The sequence below is a fragment of the Oryctolagus cuniculus genome, chromosome 1 (assembly GCF_964237555.1).
Source record: "Oryctolagus cuniculus chromosome 1, mOryCun1.1, whole genome shotgun sequence".
In the NCBI taxonomy this organism is placed as follows: Eukaryota; Metazoa; Chordata; class Mammalia; order Lagomorpha; family Leporidae; genus Oryctolagus; species Oryctolagus cuniculus.
Genome location: NC_091432.1, coordinates 12504448 through 12525612, shown reverse-complemented (window position 1 = coordinate 12525612; position 21165 = coordinate 12504448). Strand labels below are relative to the sequence as shown.

The 21165-nt window shown below is 41.2% G+C and overlaps 1 protein-coding gene across 1 annotated transcript; it reads left to right on the top strand.

The window, feature by feature from the left end:
- The first annotated feature begins 11032 nt into the window (after window positions 1–11032).
- Window positions 11033–19313, top strand: OOSP4A (oocyte secreted protein family member 4A). Its single transcript, XM_051834896.2, has 4 exons — window positions 11033–11123; window positions 13635–13813; window positions 16825–16922; window positions 19178–19313. The coding sequence occupies exons 1-4, from the start codon at window positions 11057–11059 to the stop codon at window positions 19311–19313; spliced, it is 480 nt and encodes a 159-aa protein (XP_051690856.2). The 5' UTR covers window positions 11033–11056.
- The last annotated feature ends 1852 nt before the right edge of the window (window positions 19314–21165 follow it).

Genomic DNA, 21165 nt, shown 5'->3' with positions numbered 1-21165 from the left:
AAGGATGACCTGGGAGTGTTAGTTGGGCTCTCCTTGGCTTTTTCAATTGATTCACAGTTTTGAGGATGGTAAGCAAAAGGGAATTCTGGAGGGTGGCATTTCAAGAAGTGGCAGGCTTTCTTACATACTGTTGACCAGGAATTTGCATTTTACGGTCTGGTGATCACCTGTTCATTGCTAGTGACTGTCAGCTTCTGGTACACAGTTTTATCCAACATCTTCACTGGTGTACTTCCTCTTGAGGTCACAGGAAGGTGACCACAAGGTGCTGTTGTTTTTCTTCTTTATTTGAAGTTCTGGTTTGTGTTTGGTGATTTGCTTGCCACTCGAGTATCAGATACAGTTACTGAGAGGGCGGGAGCGAATGCCAGGGGTCCAGCAGAGGATATTGCTGTGAACAGATTCTGCATCGGTCTGAGTTCTCTCCCACCAAACAGCCAAGAGACCTTATGCTTATTCATCTGTAAGTGTGGAATAACAGAATTGACTTTCTGCAGATGCAACGAAAAGTAAATAGGGCAACCCTCACAAAACTGATAGAAACCCATGAAGAAAACTTACTGTTGCTGTAAAGACAATGTTAGGTATTGCAGTAAGTCTTTAGTTTCACTTATCAACAACTTACTACCACTTGGGTGACAGACATGATATCTATCGTTTTCCCTTTCTTCTTTCATCAGTGTCTATAGACTGCAGTGAATCCTGGCTGCAGGTCAGAATTAAACGAAGACCTCATTTGCATGACCAGCAACCCCAGCCCTAAAAACTATTTCTAAGAATGGCTGCACTTTAATTGGAGCACTGTTGGACTTCTTTGAGTCCCTGTCTCTTCTTGTGGGATCAAAACTGAAGTAAGAACAGCTAGTCAGCAAATAATTTACTCTTTTTTAAAGAGGCAAATAAATTAAAACTGCTATTAAAATTTAATGTTATGGTGAATGTAATATCTGAATTTTTTTATAATTTAACAGTAGAAGTGATATAGGGTAAATTGTGGAACTTTAAAGATTATACATTTGTTTATCAAATTTCTGCAACCCATCTCTTGCCTTTGCTGGAAAGATTTTATATTCTCTGTAGTAAAGTATAATTTGAGAAACAATCTATTTTGAAACACTCCACTGGCTCCCAACCCTTTTTTTTTGTCTAAAATTTCAAACTGAAATATAGTGTATAAGGCTATCATAGCTGCTGTAGAGTTGAGTGAAATCAAACTTTCTAAAACCAGAAAAGTCAAAATTACAGTAACTGTTGTATATAAAGTGGTCACGGTAGAGAACTAAGAGAAAATGAGGAAAAGTCACACTCAGAAACAGTTGTGTGCCTGTTGTGCTGACGAGCATTTCAGAGGCCTCAGCTCTCTGAGCCTCAGGTTATTTTTATTTAACAAGTGGTGCTAACTTAGCACCGGGGGGCTTAAGTAATCTTCATAAAAACCCAGGTCACTAGTATTATGCCACTTGAAAGATGAATATATTGAAGCAAAAATAACTTGTACAATAACAATAAAAATGTACAATAACTTGTACATTGCCACACAGTAGGTGAGTCACTGTTTTTTGTTTTTTAAAGATCTTTGTGTGAAACTGGGGGTGGGTGAAGGGAGAGAAAGAGAGAGAGAGAGCGAGCAAGCTGAGCTGATCCGAAGCCAGGCGCTTCTTCCAGGTCTCCCATGCAGGTGCAGGGGCCCAAGGCCTGGGGCCATCTTCTATTGCTTTCCCAGGCCATAGCAGAGAGCTGGATAGGAAGTGGAGCAGCCAGGTCTTGAACTGGTGCCCGTATGGGATGCCAGCACTTCAGGCAGTGGCTTTACCTGCTACACCACAGTGCCGGCCCCCATTCCTTCCATCTATTATATAATTTCCAAGTCCACTTGAGAATTCAGGTTCATCCATTTGTTCATATGAAAAAGCTGAAATTTAGGAACATCAGATTTCATTTGGTTTCTGCTTCCACTTTTGTTAGCTTTGAACCAAAAGTAAATTTTTATTTTTCAAAATGTTATAGTGCAATAAATTAACTGGCAGCATTTTACAAATCTTGAAAAAAAATCATGCTTTGAGATGATCTCTTGAAACTGTTTACTCTGGATTTTGAATCAGTTGACAAAAGTTATAAGGGGGGAGTTCATAATCATAATATATATATGAAATATATATTTTTTTGACAGGCAGAGTTAGACAGTGAGAGAGAGAGAGACAGAGGGAAAGGTCTTCCTTCCGTTGGTTCACCCCCAAATGGCCGCTACGGCTGGCGTGCTGCACCGATCTGAAGCCAGGAGCCACGTGCTTTCTCCTGGTCTCCCCTGCGGGTGCAGGGCCCAAGCACCTGGGCCATCCTCCACTGCCTTTCCGGGACCACAGCAGAGAGCTGGACTTGAAGAGGAGCAACCAGGACAGAATCCGGTGCCCCAGTTGGGACTAGAACCCGGGGTGCCGGCACCGCAGGCGGAGGATTAGCCTAGTGAGCCACAGCGCTGGCCCATAATACATATTTTTAAAAATATTTATTTATTTATTTATTTGAAAGTCAGAATTACACAGAGATAGAAGGAGAGGCAGAAAGAGAGATGTCTTCCATCCAACAGTTTACTCCCCAGTTGGCTGCAAAAGCCAGAGCTGAGTCAATTTGGAGCCAGGAGCCAGGAGCTTCCTCTGGGTCTCTCACACAGGTGCAGGGGCCCAAGGACTTGAGCCATCTTTTACTGCTTTCCCAGGCCATAGTAGAGAGCTGGATCACAAGTGGAGCAGTCGGGACATGAACCAGTGCCCAAATGGGATGCTGGCATTGCAGGTGGCAGCTTAACCAGCTATGCCACAGCGCCGGCCCCTATAATATACTCTTCATTCTTGGTCAAGTTGTCAAAAGCTTTGTTCAAATCTATGTCCTTCTTATCTTAACCAGCCAGTCAGAAGGAAGAGCACCCACCTTGTAGTATCTGTAGCACCAGGCAGATTCTGCTAAAGAACAAAAAAAACCCCTATAAGGTTTTTTTTTTTTTTTTTTTTTAGCAGCTGGGAAGACAGGATGGGAACAGGGAGGGAGCAGGGGATTGCAGCCTCTTCCCATTCACAGCTTCTCCCCTTTCCTTCCTCTCCAGCTCTTAGCCCAGCTGAATGTCCCAAACTTTTTTTTTTTTTTAAGATTTATTTATTTAAAAATCAGAGTTGCAGAGAGGCATAGGCAGAGGCAATAAGAAAGGTCCTCCATCCACTAGTTCACTCCCCAACTGGCCACAGCATCTAGAGCTGAGCTGATCTGAAGCCAGGAGCCAGGAGCTTCTTCTGCATCTCCCACGTGGGTGCAGGGGCCCGAGGACTCCAGTCATCCTCCACTGCTTTCCCAGGTGCATCAGCAGGGAGCTGGATCAGGAGTGGAGCTGGCACTGCAGGCAGTGGTCTTATCTGCTATGCCAGAGTGCACCCCCACAAGCTTTTAGAGCAACACTCTCCCTTCTTAATGATGGATTGTAGATTCAATTATTTTAAGAGGAAAAACGGAGAGAAAGTCTGTAAGTACACTTGTCTCAAAAAACTGCTCTTTCTTGGATAATGAAGAAGGAAATATTCTCTCAGTACGATCTTGCTCTATCACTTGGGCTTTATTTCCCTATTTTTAAAATTCTATTTCTCTTTCTAGCAAGCTACTTGGGGTCTTCACTGACATATATATTTACTAAGATATCCATCCCTGGATGTAAGAATGTGCTTGTGATTTTAATTAAATTCATAAGGAAAGCTTTTTTTCCTCTCTGGCGATAAATGAAAATATCATTGATTTCTAATAAATTTGACAATTATCTGTTCAAGTTGCTGTAATTCCTCATGTCAACAACTAACCCATACATATATCCTCTCTATGCCAATGCTTTCAACTTAAGTATTTCTTTTTTTTTAAACTTTATTTTTTTTTATTTTTATTTATTTATTTATTTATTTTATTTTTTTGACAGGCAGAGTGGACAGTGAGAGAGAGAGACAGAGAGAAAGGTCTTCCTTTGCCGTTGGTTCACCCTCCAATGGCCGCTGCGGCCGGCGCGCTGCGGCCGGCGCACCGCGCTGATCCGATGGCAGGAGCCAGGAGCCAGGTGCTTCTCCTGGTCTCCCATGGGGTGCAGGGCCCAAGCACCTGGGCCATCCTCCACTGCACTCCCTGGCCACAGCAGAGGGCTGGCCTGGAAGAGGGGCAACCGGGACAGAATCCGGCGCCCCGACCGGGACTAGAACCCGGTGTGCCGGCGCCGCTAGGCGGAGGATTAGCCTAGTGAGCCGCGGCGCCGGCCAAGTATTTCTTTGTTATATTTATATTGATGAAGTTTTAGAAAACCAAGAATAGAGAGAATTCCTACAAAATAACTCCATTAAGGAAAACAAAAACAGATGGTTTACCAAGAAGTGTTTTAAAGAAAAATCACTTAAATACTTAATCTGTCATCACAGATAATTTTTACAATAAGGGTGATGCTAAAGTTATACAGTGTATAAGTCATTTAACACTGAAGAGACCACTGATCAGAAACCAAATTATAAATCATCACACATTTACAAATAAGAGTTTCAGTATGTAGCATATGAGAGCTTTGATAATTTCAAAAAGTGAAAATTCCTATATTTCCCTGTATTCATACCCTTAGCTCCCAAGTTTTCATGTCTTATGTGCCAGGGGTGTGCTTCTCCATCAGCTGAGACATAGATAATGTGTCTTATATTATGGGAAAATATAATGATCTGGTGCCCAGAGTGGTGAACCCAAGCCTTCTGGCTTAAATTGTTTTGTGGTTCAAAAAATTTCCTATTTATTATACTTACATCTATATTGTGGAGGCATAAAGTCAAACCAGCAGGGCCACTTTAAGGCAAGTGTTGAATTTGAAACTTCAGATTGTTGGTTTCTGTTTTGAGATACTTACAGGCAAAACTAACAATCATTACCAGGGGGGTAAGTAGAGAAGAAGATTGGTATCTCCCAGTCCTTGGGATGTAATAGGCAGCTTGATGTGCTATTGACTTGAGTCTTTAGGAAAAGGTCAAGGGGAGGGAGGGTTTTTTCTGGGCTTCCTATTGAGGTTGAGATGTGAATTGTAAAAGGAGGGTGCACACTAGAAGAAAAAGGATGCACAGCCTGGACAAACTTGTAGTGCAAATGAGGGCTACTCCTCTGGGGAACCGCTGCATCCCGACCCCAGAACACTCATCTGAGTGGAGGATAGGGTTATCTGTTCCATTCCACCAGTCACTTAAACCTGTTCCTGAAAAGTCCACTAAAAATTCAACCATCCCTGTGGACTGAGGGTGTTACGGAGCTGTGGATACATCATGTGCTTGTTGTTGCATGCACACAAGTGTGGCTTAGGCTACAAAGCCATTAACAGATGCACTGTGTTTAGGGAACCCAAACAAAGTAAGTATGACTTTGTAGGACTTGGATTGTATGGCCTAAATCAAGGGAATGATGGTTAGGTCAAACCTGGAGAAAGTGTTACCCGTAATCTGGATCCAGATGCAAGTGGATAGGATGATAGGATCACAGGTTCTATCATCCTGGCCATTGGCAGAAGCATTTGTTCCTGGACAATATTTTTAGTTTTGGCCAGAAGCTAGCTGCCACAGCTACTTTTCCATGGCATCTTCTGATGACAGTGGCAACCCACACATTTAAGAGCAGACTAGGATGGAGCCTGAATTTGTATGAGCCCTGCCTTACAAATTCAGGGGCTATTGGTTACATGTATGTTTGCTCTGTGTTACAGAATAATCCAGTCTCCAGATTTTGCTCACAAGCACAGACATTTCATTGACTATGGTTCCCCTTCATTAGCAGAGAGACCTTTTTGATGAATGAACAAAAAGTTTCTTAGCAGGAGAGCTCACTTTAATCTAATGTCTTATCCCCAGAGAGGGACCATTATATGTGAGTCTGAGTCTCACTTCTGGCCTGACCAAACAGTGAAGCTATTAGTCACTGAAAATGACTAATGGCTTATTTGCTAGTGTTTTTAGAGAGCCATCCACATTGCATGAAACTTTGCCTATTTTACTAGCATCATTTGCCATGCTCAGGAAAGAGTTCTCTTTCAGTTAGAATATAGCCTCATCTTAGTCCATTCCTTTAGAAGTTACCTGGAAAAGCCATTAGTGAACCAGACCCATGCATGATCTAGGAGGTTTTTCACCTGGGTCTCCACTGGACCAGTAGAGGCAGTAACTTCTTGGATGATATATCTAGCAGACAGAGGCACACTCCTGAGACAGTCTCATTTCTTTCTTTCTTTTTTTTTTTTTTTTTTCGTTAGCTTATTTATTTCTTTGAAAGGCAAAGATACAGAAAGAAGAGGTGAGATGGACAGAGACAATGAGAGAGAGAGGGAGAGAGATCTTCCATCTGTTGGTTCCTCTCCAATTGGCCACAATGGCTGGGGCTGGGCCAGGCTGACCAGGAGTCAGGAGCTTCATCTGGGTCTGCCACATGGGTGCAGGGGCCCAAGTGCTTGGGCCATCTTCTGCTGCTTTCTTGGGTGCATTAGCAGGGAGCTGGATTGGAAGTGGGGCAGCTGGCACTTGAACCATTGTCCATATGGGATACTGGCAATGCAGGAGAAGGCTTAGCCTTCTACACCACAGCACCAGCTTCTCCTGAGCTATTTTTATGGAGTTGCAGATCCCAAATTGTCCATGTTTTCTCTGCTCCTGTTCATACAATTTCTACCTCACTGTAGAGGATTCCTGAGCCACACTCATCTGGTTATTTGGATCTATAATATGATTGGAATTTCTGGTTATAAAGCCACTCCATGCGCTCATCATCAACTAAGAAACTCCCCACCCCCACCACCGCCAAAAGAGGCTGTAGCATTAAGGAACTATTTGAAGGACGAATCCATGGGCAACAAGGCACTCAATGTAAGGATCCAGCAATCAGAAGACAAAGAAACAGAAAATTTATTTATAATCAAAGAGAAAGAAACATATAATTAATTTTTTTTATTTATTTGACAGATAGAGCTAGACAGAGAGAGAGACAGAGAAAGGTCTTCCTTCTGTTGGTTCATCCCCCAAATGTCCTGGCCACGGCCAGGAACTGTACCAATCTGAAGCCAGGAGCCAGGTGTTTCCTCCTGGTCTCCCATGCGGGTACCCGGGCCCAAGCACTTGGGCCATCCTCCACTACCTTCCCGGGCCACAGCAGAGAGCTGGACTGGAAGAGGAGTGACCGGGACTAGAACCCGGTGCTCATATAGGATGCTGGTGCTGCAGGCAGAGGATTAACCAAGTGAGCCACGGCACCATCCCCAGAAACATATCATTAAAACATCACTAGTTTAGGGAAAGACACCAACTTCTGAAATATCATGCCTGGGAATCCTGGAACACTTCTCTCAGGTCCTGATGGGGTGGGGGGTCCCTGACAGAGTTTCCCCTAGATGGGTGAAATTTCAAAGTTTCTACCTCCCAAGTTCCTTCAAAATTATTCTGAATAAAGGTGGCATTCATCTAAGTGTCCTTGTGTGACTAGGTAAGGTGTTTATTTTCCCAAGAGCTAGCTAGAGATCTGAGAGCCCACCTACACTTGTCCCTGTTTTGTATTTAAAAAATAGAGCTTGTTTTTCCTGACAGAGAGCCAGGCCCACAAGAAAAACAGCACATGCAGCCTCTGGGCTTTGGAGTTCTTGGTGCAGACAAGGACACGGAAAAGCTTTCATTTTAACCCTTCAGAGCCCAATCTAGTTCTTAATATTTAAGAAGAAAATAATTCAATCTTTCTTAAAAAAGATTTATTTATTGAAAGACCAAGTTACATAGAGAGATGGAGAGACAGAGAGAGGTCTTTCATCTGCTGGCTCACTCCACAAATGGCTACAATGGTTGGAGCTGGGTCAATCTGAAGCCAAGAGCCAGGAGCTTCTTCCAAGTCTCCCAGGTGGGTGCAGAGGCTCAAGCCTGGGTCATCTTCCACTGCTTTCACAGGTGCATTGGAAGTGGAGCAGCTGGGGCTCGAACCAGCACCCATATGGGATGCCGGCACTGCAGGCGGTGGTTTAATCTGCTATGTCATAGCACAGGCCCCAATAATTCAATTTTAAGCAAATTCTTTGAGAGAACTGATAAAGGGACAATAATCTCCTTTTGTGGAACTAGGGTAATACTGTACTGATAACAAAACCAGACAAGGAGAATAAGAAAAGACCAGGTGGTATTCTCATTGATATACATGGAAATAAAAGTTCTTTTGAAAAGTTAGATAAATGAATTCCAGATATACAGAAGTAAAGATGGTACATGATGATAAATTAGGTTTCCAATTACAAGGAAATTTGTAATTTATATTAGAAAATTATCAAAATATTTCATCATGATACTAGATGAATGAATAATATGATCATAATAGTTGGTGCAGAAAAAAGTGATAAAATTTGTCAGCAGTGATAAAAGAAGCAAAACATTAAAAAGTACTTTTTAATAAAGTTTAACTAAATATTCTATATCAAATAGCATACTTCATGATGAAATGTTGATGTTTTCTTCTGATATCAGGAGTAAGATAAAGGCACCCACTATCACCAGTTTACTCAATTCTATGTTGGAAGTTCTGAGTGGAATATACGGCAACATTAGGGAACAAAAGATAAAACAGTTATCTAGAAAGAAATGGTATTGCATTGTTCACAGATGAGTAACCGCACAGAAAAAAACAGACTTGGGGCCAGCACTGTGGCTTAGTAGGCTAACTGTCTGCCTGCAGCGCCGGCATCCCATATGGGTGCTGGTTTGTGTCTCCACTGCTCCTCTTCCAATCCAGCTCTCTGCTTATTGCCTGGGGAAGCAATGGAAGACGGCCCAAGTGCTGGGGCCCCTGCATGGGTGTGGGAGACCTGGAAGATGGTCCTGGCTCCTGGCTTTGGCCTAGCGCAGCCCTGGCCATTGTGGCCATTTGGGAACTGAACCAACAGATAGAAGATCTTTCCCCCTCTCTCTGTAACTCTGCCTTTCAAATAAATAAATTTTTTATTTTAAATTCTTCTTTTAAAAAAGGAAAGGAATATATTTGTAATAACATGAACATATCAAATATCTGTGAATAAATCTAAGAAGTTTTGCAAGAACACTAAACAGAAAATTAACTGAAAAGTGATCCCTGTTAAATATAAGAGTGGGAATAAGAGAGGGAGGAGATGTACAGTTCGGCACATGATCACTTGGACTTACTCCTAATGGTAGAACTAGAAACGTGCCAGGGGATTCCAATTCAATCCCATCAAGGTGGCATGTACCAATGCCATCTTACTTGTCAAAGTGATCAGTTTAAGGTCATACTTGATCAAAAAGATAGGATTAAGTGTCAAAGGGATTACATAAATAAGACCAGTGTCTGCAAATAAAAATTGATGGAATTAAAAAGGAGAGAAGGATCCTACACAGGAAACAGGATACACAGCAGACTCATAGAATGGCAAATGCCCTCAGAATCAGCCCTTAAGGCATTTGGATCTGGCTAAAAAGCCCATGAGAGTTTCTCAGGCATGGAAAGCCAAGACACTATGGCAAAATAAATAAATAAATAAATAAAAATAAAAAATAAAAAAAACCACCTAAATGAAAGACCTCTGCGAGTGAGATCCCAGTGGAAAGAACAGGCCATCAAAGAAGGAGATACCTTTCTCTGAAGGGAGGAGAGAACTTCCACTTTGCTTATGGCCTTGTCTAAATAAGATCAGAGTTGGCAAACTCAAGAGGCTTCCATAGCCTTGGCAGCTCATGACAAGAGCCTTGGTGATTACTGACGTCATAAATAAGAGTGTCAATTGTTAAACCAAACTTAATTTAAAAAAAAATTTTTAAAAATTTATTGAGAAGTAGAGTTACAGAGAGGCAGAGAGAAAGGTCTCCCATCCACTGGTTCACTCTCCAGAAGGCCCCAATGGCTGGAGCTGAGCTGATCCAAAGCCAGGAGCCAGGTCTTCCACAAGGGTGCAGGGGCCCAAGGACTTGGGCCATCATCCACTGCTTTCCTAAGTCATAGCAGAGAGCTAGATCAGAAGTGGAGCAATTGGGTCTCGAACCAGCACCCATAGGGGATTCCGGTGCCGCAGGAGGAGGCAGAGCCCACCATGCCATACAAGATTTTCTACTGTAAGTTTAAATACCCAAAATAAAGCCTAGGCAACAGCATCTTGGATATGTACACATTTATGAAGAGCACCTTTTTGGAAAGAAAAACCAGAAAGCAAGTTTTCTGTGTTTTGCAAAGCTTAGACCTTGGTTGTGTGGATTTGTTTACTTCAATCACAATCTCCTGGAACTTGTTATAAGCACAAATTAGTGTGTCTTTTCCCAGGTTTTTTAGATCTGAGTAATTGACAGGGAGGTAGGACATTGGCATTTTATGAGAATCTAGAGTAAACATGACATACAATATCTTTTTGTGTGTGTATATTAAGTATTCCTTATTTATTTATTTTTAAATTTTATTTAAGGTATACAAACTTCAAATATCTTTAATCAATCCACCCAAGAATCTTCTATACCTCCCTCAACTTGTCCTACAAACCCCTGCTTTAACAGTCCAATAAGCACAAATCAAATATTGTGAAGGACAGTTTCCTACCCACTTTTAGGGAAGGTGCCTTGGCGAGGTGTACGGTGTAGAACTTTTCACATTTTCTCCCCTGATTTTCTGATTTATGGCGAGTACTTCAAAAAGTTTTGGAAAATGGATTCAGAATTTTTTTTGAAATCTACCTATGTGAAGGGTCTTTAAAAAGTTGATGAAAAATGAATATTTTGAAAAAAATTATGTATGGGTTTCAAAAAAATTTGCACGAAAATAAACTCACCTTGTTATTGCATTTTCCACAACTTACTGAGAGAGCCATCATATAATTGTAGCTTCAGCTGTGAGGAGGAAAATCCAACGCCATGCCGAGGGCTACTCCGTGCTTTCCAGCCTGAGAAATCGTCTCCCACAGCTGAGAAGGCAAGGGGTTTATAAACACCTGCAGAGGCACGGCCCCTGCCCTCCTGTTTTCCTGTGGCACCGTGGGCTGCGATCTGAAGAAATAATGAAGGTTTCTGGCGTGCTAGGAGGGCTCCTCATGCTTTTTGTGTCTGTTCGTGGTTCTGCGGAATGTAAGCCAAGGAGGGATTTCTAGAGACGGTGATTTCAAGCTGCCGGAATGATTTCAAACATAGGCTGAATTGGGGGTTTGCTTTTTTTTTTTTTTTAAAAAAAGATTTATTTATTTGAAAGAGAGAGAGAAAGAGAGAGGAGAGAGGAGAGAGATCTTCCATCCATTGGTTCACTCCTCAAATGGCCACAATGGCCAGAGCTGTGCCCATCTGAAGGCAGGAGCCAGTCTGCACCGTGGCTCACTTGACTAATCCTCCGCCTGCGGTGCTGGCATCCCATATGGGTACTGGGTTCTGTCCCAGTTGCTCCTCTTCCAGTCTAGCTCTCTGCTGTGGCCCAGCAGGGCAGTGGAGGATGGCCCAAATACTTGGACCCCTGCACCCTCATGGGAGACCAGGAAGAAGAACCTGGCTCCTGGCTTTAGATCAGAGCAGATCCGGCTGTAGCGGCCATTTGGGGAGTGAACCAACGGAAGGAAGACCTTTCTCTCTCTGTCTCTCTCTCTCACTGTCTATAACTCTACCTGCCAAGTAAAAAGAAAAAAATTATGAAGGCAGGGGCCAGGAGCTTCTTCCGGCTCTCATGTGAGTGCAGAGGCCCAAGCACTCAGGCCATCTCCTGCTGCTCTCCCAGGTGCATTAGCTGGAAGCTGGATTGGAAGTGGAGCAGCCAGGACTCGAACTGGTGCCTGTAGGATTTCCATGCCACAGGTTGTGGCTTTACTCTCCACAACACAGCTCCAGTTCCAGGCATTTGCTTTTTATGGACTATGTTGCTCCAACAACTCATGATGTTGGGTCGCAGCTGGATGTATGAAACTTTTCCATCTGTCTTCACCACTGTGCTTCCTCTTCAGTCTGTCTTATTGGTTGATCTCAAGATGCTGGGTTTGGTATTTTTCTTTGCTGGGTAAAATGCTTCAGGTTTTTCTTATGTTTAGAGGCTGGTTTGTCACTTTGCAGAATATGAAGTACTTGTAGTGACTTGCAAAATCGAGAGACTGCGGCTACCCAGAGAGGAAATTGCTTAGTTCTGCATTTGGTTGCCAAGCAGTGTGACGTTTGGGCAGACTGCAGTCAGCTGTATTCAACTGTAAATGATTCCTCTTCAGAGTCGAGGGGCCCAACAGGTCTTGCGTAGGTTTTAATCCTGCTCGGCTGCCAAACAGCTAAGTGATATTAAGTTTATCTATCAGTAAGTAGGAGATTGTAATAAAATTGACATTATAGGGATATAATAAAAATTAAATAAGACAAAGAATTCGACTTGCTTAGCAGTCATAAAAAGTTATCATTAAGCAACGATGATGATATTTTATTTCAGAATTTTCTAGTTTCATCTAGCACCCCAGGTAATTTTTAAAAAACATTTGATGAAAGTAATAGTATACATACCTAGAAATGCACTTAAGTGTACAGATCCATGAGTGTTTTCTGTCATCTGGTCACCCTTATAGCCAACACCCAAATTAGTAGCAAAGCATTGCTAGTACCCCAAGAAGTCCTCACTATTCCTCCCTCTCCATTTTTCATTTTTTTTTAAACCTGTGGGTTGAGATGAAACCTCATTGTGGCTTTTATTTGCATTTCCCTGGTGGCTAGTGATCCTGAGCATTTTTCTCAGGTGTATGTTGGCCATTTGTGTTTCATCCTTCGAAAAATGCCTGTTTATATTCTTTGCCAATTTCTTAGCTGAGTTTTGTTGTTGAGTTTCTTGAGCTCCTTATATATTCTATCAGGTAATATTGAAAAGCTTAAATGTTTTGATGCAACTTAAAAATTTAATTGGAAGCATAGGATACATTTTTCCAACTGTGTATAACCAAATATCAAAGCTTTTTTATTCCTATTTTTAAAAAATTTATTTGACAGGTAGAGTTCTAGACAGAGGGACAGAGAGAAAGGTCTTCCTTCCGTTGGTTCACTCCCCAAATGGCCGCTATGGCCGGAGCTGTTCTAATCTGAAGCCAGGAGCCAGGTGCTTCTTCCTGTTCTCCCATGCGGGTGCAGGGGCCCAAGCACTTGGGCCATCCTCCACTTCCCTGCTGGGCCACAGCAGAGAGCTAGACTGGAAGAGGAGCAACTGGGGCTAGAACCTGGTACCCATATGGGATGCCAGCACCGCAGGTGGAGGATTAGTCAAGTGAGCCATGGCGCTGGCCCCTCTATTCCTATTTTTAAAATTTATATCCATTATGCTTGGAAATATGGCAAATCCATTTATGAGATCTGCTGGTAAAATCAGATCACTAAAAGACCAGAAAGATATTTAGTTTAGAACTTCTCAGGAATTATCACCTATGATTTTTCTACCTTCTTATAAAAAAAAAAAAAAACAACTTAGCCACATAGAGAAGTTACCCAAAATTTCATGGTGGGAAAATATATTAATAGAAAAACACTTTTCCTTTCTAGTTGGGAATTCAGTTGAGTTAGGAGGTTGAAAGTTTCCTGAGCCATTATTTGGGGACAGATGTATTAAATGTTTTCTCTGTATTTTTTTTTCACCAGTGTCTGTAACCTGTACTGCATCTTGGCTCCATGTTAGAATTAGACGAACGCCTATAATACATGATCTACAACCTCAGCACAATGAATTGTATCTAGGCAGTGGCTGCCCCATAAATATCATTGAGACAGACTTCTTTGAGTTCCTTTATCTCCTAAGTTTATGTGACATCAAAGTGAACGTAAGAGCAATTGTTTAAATATGTTTCTGATTGTTTTATGGCTATGCATCAGTGATCAAAACTGAGCTGTTGAAATTTAATTGTTGGCTAATGTTATAGCTCATAATATTGACTCATTTCTCTCAAGTTTTTAAATTCTTTCCCTAGTAAAAGAGACAGTACTTGGAGTTTTAAAAACTATGCATTCTTTTGCTTACATTCTACCAGAAGATCTTTTGCCTTTGATAGAGTGATTTTATATTCTCTGTGGTAAAACCTAATTTTAAAGAAACATTTTAATTTGAAGTAACTCTTCAATCCCCCATTCTTTTGCTGTTGACCTAAAATTCCAATAGACATAGTTTATATCAGATTATATTGTTCCTTTACTAATAAAACAGGGGTCAATATTTCTTGAAACCAGAAATTTTTTTTTTTTTCCTTTGTTATCTTGTTGCTGTGTTTGACAATTTGGTTTTCCTTGGTGGAAACACGTCTGCTCCATTTGGTACAAATGAATCTGTACATATTCCTGGTTACAGGTACATGACCCCATTTGTTTGCTGTTCTATCTCAAGTATCTAAAATGCAGTCCAGAACATGGCAAGTTCTCAGTTCAACACATAGCCAATACAACTCAACTCCCATATTGAAACATCAGTTTATCAGCTATAGGAACCAAGATATCTGGAAGATAAATAGAAAGGCTATGCCAAGTTTCATTCAGAAAACTGAAATGCTCAAACTGAAACTCTGTAGGGATTTTACCAGGATTTCTAGGGAAGAGGCTCACTCTTTGTCATCCGGACTTCAAACAGGTAATCTTTAAGCAGAAAGTGTTGAGGTCTCTACTTGCCACTTCTGAAGGCAGAAATTAAGAAAGAGGGGACTTGGAGAAATGAAAAGTCTGAGGTTGTTGGGGGAGAGTGAGGAAAAGTTATTTGATAGTGTGATTGTGATTCTGTTATCTATCAGTTCCTACCCAATATCCTGGGCTCTCCAGAGCATGGGCCGATATATTCCTATTTGTGAGAACTCAGATTAAAATGAAATTCTTTTTTAAAAAGATTTATTTTTCATTTGACAGGCAGAGTTAGAGAAAGGGAAAGACAGAGATTTTTCATCCATTTTTCTTCAGATGGCTGCAATGACTGGCACTAAGCCAGGCCAAAGCCAGGAGCCGGAAGTTTCTTCTTGGTCTCCCTCATGGCTAGTCAGGCTCAAGCACTTGGGCCATCTTCTGCTGCTTTCCTAGGTGTGTTAGCAGGGAGCTGGATTGGAAATGGAGCAGCCAGATCTCAAACCAGCACCCATATGGGATGCCAGCATCCCAAGTGGCGGCTTAACTCACTATGCCACAACACCAGCTCCCATAATGAAATTCTTGAATGCATAATAAATATTGTCTTGTAAAATGTTCAACTCTAAAAGTTCTTACCATGACAATTTTATTTGCTTTTGGATTATCTGAGATACCAGCACGCTTTCTTGAATAACATACTCCCTAGATGTTAGATGAATCATGGGCAAGAATTGACTATATTTGAACACATGGGAGAGTTGAGTGCTGTCACTTTTTTTAAAAAAATATTTATTTTATTTATTTGAAAGAGTTACAGAGAGAGAGAGGCACAGAGAGAGGGCTTCTATCTGCTGGTTCACTTCACACAATGGCCGGAGCTGTGCTGATTTGAAGCCAGGAGCCAGGAGCTTGTTTCAGGTCTCCCACGTGGGTGCAGGGGCCCAAGGCCTTGGACAATCTTCTACTGCTCTCCAGGCCACAGCAGAGAGCTGGATCGGAAGAGTAGCAGCTGAGACTAGAACTGGCGCCCATATGGGATGCTGGCACTTCAGGCCAGGGTTTTACTCTGCTGCACCACGGTGCCAGCCCCGAGTGCAGTCACTTTTGATAGTACCTTATGTGTTCCACTTATAGAATATAAGTATTCTATATTGTAGCATATAATTACATGCATGTTAATTGTTTTTCACTCTATGAAATTCACTACTCTGAAGGTAACTGAATGGACTGAATTTTTATTTCAATTGGTTTCCTTAGAAATATTTAGTTTGATTGCTCTTACTTGTATTCAATGTACTATTACAAATCATGATTTAAATCTATGGTTGGCAGCTATGACCAATAGGTCAGAATCCAGCCAGCTTCCTATATGTGTAAATTATTTAATTGGAGCAAAGTTATATTCATTTAATTATTGTATATGGTGTCTTTCACAGTGAAAAACCACAATGGATTTTATCATAGACACAGAATGGTCTTTAATGACTAAAATGTTATCTTTCTGGCCCATTTTAGAAAGCATTTTTCCAACTATTTATGTTATCTTCATTTTATTGATAGGAAAGATGTAACCTTTTCTGAAGTTGTCCATATTTATCCAGAGTAACTTAGTCTTCATAAGTCAGACTTTTTTTTTTTCCTTTTAGACAGTGAGAGAGAGAAGAGAGACAGAGAGAAAGGTCTTCCTTCTGTTGGTTCACCCCCAAATGGTTGCTACGGCCAGTGCACTGCACTGATCCAAAGCCAGGAGCCAGGTGCTTCCTCCTGGTCTCCCCTGCGGGTGCAGGGCCCAAGGACCTGGGCCATCCTCCACTGCCTTCCAGGGCCACAGCAGAGAGCTGGACTGGAAGAGAGGCAGCTGGGACAGAACCGGCGCCCCAACCAGGACTAGAACCCGGAGTGCCGGCACCGCAGGTGGAGGATTAGCCTAGCGAGCCGCGGCGCCGGCCAAGTCAGACTTTAATACAAATATAATGATCAAAAGTTGCCTATGCATACTTAACTGTCAAATAAACACAATTTCCCTGACACTATAACAGAAGATATTAATATATGCTAAAATCACATTTTATCACTTAGCTCTTGTGCTGTTCTTACATTTTGCATGTATATGTCTATTCTAGGTCATAAAGTCAAAATGATGATAGTTTTTAAAATGCAATAAGTAGACAATCTTGAAACTATTTGAAGGAGATGTAAGTAAGATAATTTATACCCTTTATATCTTTAGGAATACCCATTAGCTATTCTCATTGAAAGTTCAATCACATATGAGCCGATGAATTTAGATTTTACTGGCCACATCCCAATATCGTGTTATATTCAAAGGTAAGCTTAGTAGACTATCAAAATTAAAGTTATCTAATGTTATTTTTGACTGTAGGTGTTCTGATGAAAGTATAACTGTTGGATTAAGCGTTGGACCAAATATTGTCTATGTTAGATAATATGAGTACATCTAAAAATAATAATTTGATTCTCTTAATGTATTTTATAAATGAGTAAATGAGGCTTGTTTGGCACATGAAAATTAAATATACGTTCAGCAGAGATTATACTAGATTTTTCTTGGTAAATTTTGCTTTCTTGGAATATTCCTTGTTTGTGCCCACTCCCCCATGTTGCCCCATTCACAGGTATTATGCATGTATATACACAAGTTCTTAAAAATTTTAAAGACCATACTGTACATCTGCAGATGTGGAAGATGAACCAAGAGATTCCAAATTGAAGTGTTTCTCCAAAATTTTAAAGCCAGAGCTCAGTCCATCTCTGGTGACTTCCTATGAGATACAAAAATCAGAACTTGCTAATGAGCCACATTCTCTCCTTATTTGAGAACACTCCTTCAATGGGACAATGAAGGAGAAGAGCCTATTGATACAAGATCAGAGAATTCTGCTTGTGGTCAATCTCAAGATTCGACGCACTTGCCTGTGTGCTGTCTCTGCACATGCAGTTTCATTCCAATTTCCCTCCCTCCCCCAATGGTCTGACCTTTGTGGAGAAACAGGCTTAAATGTCTGATTATCTTGTAATCAGTTATTTCAACTGTGTTATGATGAAATCTGCTTTTCTTACTCTTTAATAACATCTTTGGTCCTTTTCACAGTGAACATATAATCAAGTCAAGTCCATATCTTCAATGTTAAATTTAGGTTTCCTTTCTTGAAGTTTTACAACTCTGGGCACAAAGGGTTGGGAGGAGAAGATTTCATATGATTGCAAGTATATTTTTTTCCCTCCTACTTTTATTTTCATTCTTTGTTAGAGTATGACAGAGGATGGCCGGTGCCGCGGCTCACTAGGCTAATCCTCTGCCTTGCGGCGCCGGCACACCGGGTTCTAGTCCTGGTCGGGGCGCCGGATTCTGTCCCGGTTGCCCCTCTTCCAGGCCAGTTCTCTGCTGTGGCCCGGGAGTGCAGTGGAGGATGGCCCAAGTGCTTGGGCCCTGCACCCCATGGGAGACCAGGAAAAGCACCTGGCTCCTGGTTTCGGATCAGCGCGGTGCGCCGGCCGCGGCATCCATTGGAGGGTGAACCAATGGCAAAAGGAGGACCTTTCTCTCTGTCTCTCTCTCTCACTGTCCACTCTGCCTGTCAAAAAAAAAAAGAGTATGACAGAGGATGAAAGAGGCAGAGTCTTAAGTATCTCATGGTTTTGTGGTTTACTGGCACCTGTTTTACTAATACTGGCCAGGTAATGATGCTTTCACCTTGCATGTCAAATAAGGGACCATGAAATTATTGAAGACCCTCATAGGAGATGGTCTTCCCAACTGCACAATATTTTATGGAATAGTATAGATTAGGCCTGCTTTCATACAACTCCCATCAAAGACCTCCAGCTAACTTCTCTGTTTGCTGTCTTGGTTGTCATTTTTCATTCTAGCATTTGGCTTTTGAGTTCCTCTCTCCTTTGAATAGACATGCTTAGGTTATATCCTGGAAAAATACCTACGACTCTGGTCATTACGGGAAAATTACTTAGTCATGCTACAATGTATGCTGGAGGAAAATGTTCTACCCCAACCCCACTTTCTAGTTTTCCATATATCTCATGTGCGAGTCTGCTGCATAAACAGCCACTTAGGAATCGGTCTCCTGTTGGCAGCATCCTCCGTGTTTGGGAGAGGAGTTTAACTTAAAACATACTTATTTGGCATCATAATGAAATGGAGAACTTTAGCAGTCCCCCTCTCACCTTTTTATTAAAGGCCAAGAACCCAAAGCTGTGTGTCTCTAATTAGTCTCTGAGTGGTGAGATGATTAGAGATAATATATCTACTTCAGCCACTTATCAAAAGTTTCTGGTATAGGAAACTTCTATTAATGAGCTTTGGAAGTCAGTAGAATTTTCTGGGGGTAATGAAAAACTGTATCCAATATTCTGTTAGCATTTTTTCTTGAACTGTATGAAATAACAAAGTTCCATTTTTGCCCATAATAGTTGATTTTTTTTTTTTTTGCTTACAACCAAGGATGGTTGTCTGATTTAGTTTGTCTTTCTACCCAATTCCTTCCCTATTCCCAAAATTCTAATATACACAAGGCTCAACTCTATGAAACTTTCCTTTTATTCAGAGTGTTTCCAATGACCTTGGTGATGAAAAGGAGAGACGATAATAATCATGAATGCAAAAGGCCCATAGGACAGAAGTGCTCACTATCATGTAAAGTTGAATGCTTGGGATTCCATACAGGAGCATCATTTAGGTGAGAGTGTTTTGAACTGGTACCATAAATGCTTGCAGTGCACCTATTAAAAACAGTAAAGTGAAATAATAATGCAATGAATCAATGAAATGTGCTCATGTGGTTTAATCTGGGATCATTATAGTAACGCAGTCTTAGGGCCAGCACTGTAGTAAGCTAAGCCTCTGACTGCGGCACCAGCATCCCATAACGGTGCTGATTCGTATCCCAGCTGCTCCTTTTCTGATCCAGCTCTCTGCTGACTGCCTGGGAAAGCAGTGGAAAATGGCCGAAGTTCTTGGGACCCTATACCTGTGTGGGAGACTTAGAAGAAGCTCTTGGCTCCTCGCTTTGGATGGGCCCAGCTCTGCTGTCTCAGCCATTTGGGGAGAGAAGCAGTGGATGGAAGATCTTTCTTTGTCTCTCCCTCTCTGTAACTCTGCCTCAAACAAATAGAATCTTAAAAAAATGCAGTTTTGGGTCCGGTGCTGTGGCGCAGCGGGTTAAAGCCCTGGCCTGAAGCGCTGGCATCCTATATGGGAATCGGTTCTAGTCCTGGCTGTTCCACTTCCTATCCAGCTCTCTGCTGTGGCCTGGGATAGCAGTGGAAGATGGCCCAAGTCCTTGGGCCCCTCTACCCGCATGGGAGACCAGGAGGAAGCTCCTGGCTTCAGATTGGCGCAGCTCTAGCTGTTGCAGCCATTTGGGGAGTGAGCCAGCGGATGGAAGACCTCTCTCTGTCTCTGCCTCTCTCTGTAACTTTGTCTTTCAAATAAAATCTTTAAAAAATGCAGTTTTTTTGTTAGGAATATATTTAATCTTAGCATTTCTTATTTTCTCTTCTAAAATATAAATGATATGCCATTTTAACCTCCATGGCTATTTAATATTGTCAATCCACCCCAGACAAACATAACATCTTTGGATTCTAATATGAATATAGAATGGGATTGTGAATTTCTATGAAGATTGTAACTGATATGTATGCCAACTCTTACATCAGTTTTTTGTCCTAAAAGAACTAAGTTCTATAAAAGAATTCTCTTAAATGAATCTAAGAAATATTCAGATAAAGTATAGCTTTTGACTTTTAATATGACCCAGGGACAGACTTCCACATATCAACTGGCCCTCATAATTCAAAATGAGACAATATGCTCATGTAAAATTTATGACCATTTATGTAGCATTTATTGTTTCTCTGTCTCATCTGCTTTACTTGAATTATTAAAATATTATAATGGCTTCTGGATGCTTAAAATTGATGTATTCTCCTCCCATGTTTTTGCTTTGTTGAGCCTCAATGATTCTTTAGTTATTTGATAGTTTTCTATTAGTTCTACTAATGTGACTGTTTTCCCTTCCTTTCAGGAATATTTTTTCCTTGTTGATCACAAAAATATTAGCCCTTCCTGTTGTGTCTAGAAATTAAGCTGTAAATTCTCATGAGGAAACCTGACTACTCCTGCTACCCTGGCTGCGTGAGGGTTTCCTTGGACCTCTTAGAAGTTGGACTAAAGCCCATGGATATCATTTTTTACCATTTTAAATGTGATCTTTTGATATTTTTAAATAGAAAACATGATTCTATCAATATTTATGAATTCTTTGGGTGGAATAATATAGCTTCTCCAGATAATAAACTTGTAATAAAGGTACTTTTATAAAATAGTTTTGGAATTCGTAATAGTTTTCTTTTAAAAAATGTAAGTCCTGAGTCACAGGACATTTCAAAGTGTGAGAGGATTATATTTTTGTGGTTAGGCTTACACATCATAATTTGTTCTGTGTGGCAAGTGAGTAGTTAGTGTACTATAATTCTCCAAGTAATCTCCATTTCACTATTTTTTCATGACATGTAAAATCAGAATTTTCAT

Bases quoted from the DNA above. Each gene is read 5' to 3' on its own strand.
- OOSP4A (XM_051834896.2), top strand. From the start codon at position 11,057: ATGAAGGTTTCTGGCGTGCTAGGAGGGCTCCTCATGCTTTTTGTGTCT. The intron at 13,814-16,824 runs GTAAGAGCAATT...TTATATCTTTAG, and splicing joins TATGTGACATCAAAGTGAAC to GAATACCCATTAGCTATTCT. The intron at 16,923-19,177 runs GTAAGCTTAGTA...CCTTTTATTCAG, and splicing joins ATATCGTGTTATATTCAAAG to AGTGTTTCCAATGACCTTGG.